Genomic DNA, 6,131 nt, shown 5'->3' on the forward strand with positions numbered 1-6,131 from the left:
CATATATTTATAATGCATATTGCACTTAAATGTGTCTAACCTTTTCTACTATTTATCACTGTATGAACCAATAATATGAGTGGTATAGAAAATGTTTAATCTCTTACATTTGATTCCTATAGAATTCAATGAGAGCAATAGTAGAGCAGCATGAAGACAAGCCAGAAGCCCTGCCACCTATAAAGACCCTGGTCACACTTGGAAAGGAAGATCTTTCAATAAAGGTGCATTCCTATCTAGACGGAAACATTTTTAATACAATTGTATGCATTATAAATTAAAGTGTAAGTCCAGACAAAAACTCTTTTTTGGATAGAGTAGGGAAGAATCAGAACCCTTGTAGCATGTTTTACTGTTGTCCAGGGCTCCGTTAAATAGATTTGCCCTCTCTTACTGTCTCGGTGACAATGCTTTCACAGGTAATGAGAGACATTCTGCAACATGAGCACAGAAGAGAAAGAGAGAAAAATGGGATGCCACACAAGGAAGTTGGAATCCAATATTGTCTGTACTATGCAATAAAAAAATTTAATTGCAGTAAACAGTTGACAGTCTTCCCTTAAAAAAATTATTTCTGTCTGTGTTGCTTTTGGAGATTTTCCTTTATTTCCTGTCTGGGAAAACCATTATCACCAGATAGTAAGGGAGAGGGAGAGAATATATCTAACATAGCCCCTGGTAGTAGAAAAAACCCAGCAAGAGTTCAAACTGGTGACTGTATTTGCATAACGACTGCCCCAGACAATGCCCACGTGTGATGCTGAAGCTCAGTGATTGAAAGAATTGAATTTCAATGACTGAAAGGAGTGGGTCAGGAACAGTAAGGCTGGGGAGGAAATATCTAGGTGATGTTGAACATCCTCCAGACAGAAAAGGAGTTAAGCTCCGACTTCTAATGCACACTAAGGGAAGCTCACAGCGTACCTTGAAATCACATTAAGCAATTTAATTACAGAAAAAGAGCCTGTACAGCTCTGGGACACTAAAGGTAATGCTGGAGTTCAGCTTTAGGGCTCAACACCAGGCAATACACAGTTGAAATAAATACATACATACATACAAATAAACTGCCTTACTTGCCAAAAGATTTGTAATTCTTTTTAGCCAGTTAAATGATCCAGACTCCCCTGCCAGGAAGCATATCCAGGTCCTTGACTTTCAGCGTGGTTAAGCAGCACAGTTTGGTCAAGGGCCTACCCCCATCCTGGTGTTTGGATGTTAAGAGAGAAGCAGCATAGTGAGTGACACTTGGAGGCTGGTCTTTCTTTTACCAGAGCGGGGTCTAGAGAATAAGGGATTACAGGAAGCTAACATAAGCAGAATACAGTTATTTTATTAGGCTTAGAAATGCATTAATAATGTTTTATTAATATTATACATGCTTGGATTAAATTGTGTTTTTTATATAATTGTTTATTTTTCATGATTTTGTATAATGTGTTATATGGCAGTTTTTTTTTGGACTCTGCATTATTAAAAAAATAACAACTGTTATCTAAATACAAATAACAACTTACCATTTATCTTTCCACAGATAAGCGACCAGGGTGGCGGTGTGCCATTGAGAAAAATAGATCGCCTGTTCAATTATATGTATTCTACAGCACCCCGGCCCAGTCTAGAACCAAGCAGAGCTGCTCCATTGGTAAGTTATAAATACTATTATCAGAAAATATAAAAGAATTCCCAAGCCCAGCACTAACCTTGTAATGATTCATTTTATCATCAGCCTTCTCCGAGTGTGGAAGGGCTGGAACTTCTTTTGAGTTTTTATTGCTGATTGTGTACCCATTGGGAAGATTTTCTCTCATTCCTGTCCAGGTGACTGCTGTCACTTCTTTAAATTCAGGTTTCCCTTCATCAATCTATGATCACCCCCTAACACACGCACCTCTATTCCATTCTTTAGACTCGGTTCACACATAGTGTAGCATTCGCTCATGTCGCGAAGGAGGAACACGCATACTCCCTGCCGCGTTTGGGGTGCCATTAACTAGTAACGACAATGCAAGCGCGTTTTGCACGCCAAAACACATATTTTTTGGCAAGTTTGACACACGTTCCCGCAATGCTTAGGTGTGAACCGAGCCTTAAGCATGTTCACACATTCCTTCCCTGAGCCGTAGGGGAGCGCTGATTCTTTTGTGTGTTCTCTTTGCAAAAAAAAAAAAAAGTTGTGGTGTGACATGGGCTTTGAATGATGGTCTTTGTCATGTTGTTGTTTTACAGTTATATTGTATTATATTGTTCTATACTATATGTAAAATAACATTCTTTTTTCTCATTTTAGGCTGGTTTTGGGTATGGACTGCCTATCTCTCGACTTTATGCCCGCTATTTCCAAGGAGACCTTAAACTCTACTCCATGGAAGGTGTTGGCACCGATGCAGTTATCTATCTAAAGGTAGCTATTCGTTATTTTGCAGCATTTGTGTTGTATGTTGTGTTTTTTTTGGTTTTAGATTTCGAGTCGTGAAGGGTTACAACATCTCTCAGGTATTTATTGCTGTCTGTCCCCAGGGGAGATTTTACAACAATTTTAGTGAGCAGCCAGGATATGATGAGGAATTTCAGTAAGGTCACAGATATTACTACATTTCACACAACAAGTGAAGTCTTAACGACATGAATGACTCAAACTCACTCAGAGAAATAGAAACATCAGTGCTGTGTTGTTTAAAAACCCAGCATTCATGTTGACCATGTACACCTCGTGGGAAATGTTTATTTGTAAAATATAGATTTTTATACAAATAATCAAACAATAGAAAACATTTATTTATAAACCTGTAACATTTGAAAAACGTAAGTGACCAGGAGAGTTTCTTTTTAACCACTTGAAGTCCACGTGTTTAGACCCCCTTCCTGGCCAGGCCATTTTTCAGTATTCAGCGCTGCGGTACTTTGACTGACGTTTATTCCGTCATGCAACGCTGTACTGAAATTAATTTTATACCATTTTTTGGGGACAGATAGAGCTTTCTTTTGGTGGTATTTAATCACCACTGGGGTTTTATTTTTTTACTATAGTAAGGAAAAATTACAGAAATGTTTAACTGTTTCCCCTATATTAAATGATAAAACATTTATTATTACCCATTTTTTTGGTAAAATATAAAAGACGGGGTCACGTCGGGTAAATAGACACCATACATGTCAAGCCTTAAAATTGCGCGCGCCCGCAAAACCTCAAAAAACAAAAAATAAATGTCAGTCAAAGTTCTGCAGTGCTGAATACTGAAAAATATCCTGGCCAGGAAGGGGGTGTAAACCCCCCGTACTTCAAGTTGTTAAAGACACAGCACTAGCACTTTGCAGAGCTGGTGCTTAAATACCTCTCTGAAACAGAGGTGACACACCCTGCATCACTTCAGGACACTCTGGATGTCCTGGTCCAGAATTTGTGGCTATCATTAGCCATACTGGCCTGGATTCCGTTAGAGCCATTAGAAGTAATGGCAGCGCTCCTGTGAGCAACATTAGAGGTACTGGCGGGTCTTCTGGAAGTCCAGGCTGGGATTCTCCAAGGAGATCTGTGAAACCTGGCAGGGACTCTGAGAGTACCATAACACAGTACCTACCATTCTCAAGATAAAATGGAAAAGATTAAAACATTTTTGGGTAGAATTCTGCTTTAGTTTGCAGGTCGGGGACATTGTGTATGTATAAAAGATACAGTATGTGTACCAGTGGGAATAGCATGTTTCAAGTAGTGGTAATTGAATAAGTAACATTACATTACATTCTGGTTTCTTTTTCTCTAGGCTGTGTCTGGGGACTCATTCGAGAGACTTCCGGTGTTTAACAAGTCAGCATGGCGACACTACAAAAACGCAGCAGAAGCTGATGACTGGAGCAATCCAAGCCGTGAGCCGCGGGATGCCTCCAAGTACAAGGCTAATTAAAGGACGGCCTTCAGGGCTCCTCGCAAACTAGCATTTCTTTTTATTCCTGTTTATTGCACATGTTGCCTGTCAGTACAGAGTAATTATGAAGCGTATTGGTCAGTAGCATTGCTTGAGTAACAAAAAAGAATGCGTTCAGGTTTATCTGCTAAAGTTAAGGCCTGGTAGTGGTTCGCCAACTGTGGAAGTTTAGGTTTGCTTTGGTTTAATCTGGTTTATAAATACAAGGTTTGCACTTAATTATATTCTATGAAATGATGTAGTAAAACGGGTTTTTCCGGTCCTATTAGGTGTTTGCAATGCACATGTAATCTATTGCAATAAGAGTGTGTGTGTCATACAAATTGCGTGTAAGGCAGCTTTGTATGACATTTTTTTTTCTTCTGGCATTAAACACTCTAATAATATTTCACATTGTGGTAAAGAGACATTATCTTCAGTATATGTATACACAGCACTGTAATATGTATGTATTAAGAGCATGTAGGCTTTAAACGTTGTGTGTATATATATATACATATATATATATATATATATACAGATAGTTATATCGTTCAGCAGCATAGTCTGCTGCTTCATCAGGGAACATCACTCCACCTTGACCTTTTTGCATTTATGCATTGCTTGAGATCTGTTTTTTACATTATTTTTGTAAAAGTCCTCCTGTCTGCTCTCAGTTTAAAGGAGAACTATGGGGTTAGGGCTTTTCCCCATAGTTCTCCTAAGGGTAACGGGAGGACACAAACTAGCATCCTCCCGTCACCCAAAGCTCAGTATACCGCGAAGAAAATCAGTCACCTCATAATTCTCCTTTAAGTATTTAAGCTGCTCATAGCCTCAAAGCAAATATTTGTAGGTGCACACACTTCTTTTAATCCACAAGAGTCACCCTGGGAGCCTCCAAACCTTTAGTGTGGAAATCTCACGTTTAAACTAAAACTCTGAAGTCACAATCCACCTGCAGTGTTCTAGTCTCCATTGGTTAGAGCAGGGGTCCTCAAACTTTTTAAACATGGGGCCAGTTCACTGTCCCTCAGACATTGCTGGGGGCCGGATCATAGTTTGAAAACAGGGGGGGGCCCAGAACAAACGTTTTTTTTTTACATTATGTTAGGAAACATTTATTATCAACCAATTTTTTGGTAAAATATAAAAGACCGGGTCACGTCGGGTAAGTAGACACCAAACATGTCAAGCTTACAAATTGCGCGCACTCGCAAAAAGACAGCACAGCCAAAATTGACCATAGGCGACGCTTTAAAAGCTTTTACCGCTCATCAGTTTGGTGTTATCAGTGATTGATGACCCTAAAATTATTGCTCTCACTGCGACGCTCGCGGCGATATGTAACATGTGCGGCGTAATGGGCACAATCGTCGTTTACGCAGGTATGCGCACCTGACGCATGTTTGCATGCGTGTATGTATGGGGGGACTTTAAAAAAAAGATTTGTTTTTTTTTATTCTTTTTTGTGTGTATCTTTAAAACATTTTTTAGGAAACTTACATTTTTTTTCCACCCAACTTTATTGCTATCACATAGGTGATAGCAATACCCCTCCTATGTGATAGCAAAAGATGTAAAAGGTCCTCTTTATGGAGACATCAGGGGTCTCCAAGACCCTTAATGTCACCTAGGACCCCCGAAGAAGCTGATGAAGCAGAGATCTGCTCCATCAGCTTCTTTCCAGCGTCTAAAGCTGGGAAGTAACACAAGAATGCGGAAGTGATGTAATATACATCACTTCCGCATTCTTATAGCGGTGAGGGGACTGGAGGGAGATCGTGTACCGACCTCCCTCTGATCCCCTGTCAGTGTGGCACTGTGCTCGTCCCGGGCTCGCACCGGATCCCGGGATCAGCGTGACAACGGGAGGAGGGAGGGGGACACACGGGCCGACCGCCCATACAAGCAATTCGCCGGCTCTATAGCCGGCGGATTGCTTGTAAGTTAACAGGCATCGCTGCCTGTTTTTAAATTGGCTGTATTTCCCGCTCGCGCGCGCCGCACGGCGCGCTAGTGGGCGTGGCTGATCTAGGGAGCTTGGCCGGCCGAACGGGCTGGGCCAAGGACCCTGGCAGGCCGGATCTGGCCCGCGGGCCGTAGTTTGAGGACCCCTGGGTTAGAGAGTCAAGGATGGAGGGGTGGGAGGGTTGTGGCAGAGCATATGGAAGTGGAAGTGGCTGTTGCATATTGAGAACCCAAGGTTGGGGCGCTTCCAGAGTT

At 41.2% G+C, this 6,131-nt stretch overlaps 1 protein-coding gene across 1 annotated transcript in view; it reads left to right on the forward strand.

The window, feature by feature from the left end:
- The window catches only part of PDK3 (pyruvate dehydrogenase kinase 3), a 64,454-nt gene extending 60,069 nt beyond the window's left edge, over nucleotides 1–4,385 (forward strand). The window contains exons 8-11 of the mRNA XM_018561138.1: nucleotides 123–224; nucleotides 1,535–1,645; nucleotides 2,291–2,404; nucleotides 3,765–4,385. Of these exons, the coding sequence (XP_018416640.1) occupies nucleotides 123–224; nucleotides 1,535–1,645; nucleotides 2,291–2,404; nucleotides 3,765–3,905 (468 nt within the window). The 3' untranslated portion in view covers nucleotides 3,906–4,385. The remainder of the gene's footprint in view (nucleotides 1–122; nucleotides 225–1,534; nucleotides 1,646–2,290; nucleotides 2,405–3,764) is intronic.
- The last annotated feature ends 1,746 nt before the right edge of the window (nucleotides 4,386–6,131 follow it).

This window comes from Nanorana parkeri, unplaced genomic scaffold, assembly GCF_000935625.1.
Source record: "Nanorana parkeri isolate BGI_ZX_2015 unplaced genomic scaffold, ASM93562v1 scaffold503, whole genome shotgun sequence".
In the NCBI taxonomy this organism is placed as follows: Eukaryota; Metazoa; Chordata; class Amphibia; order Anura; family Dicroglossidae; genus Nanorana; species Nanorana parkeri.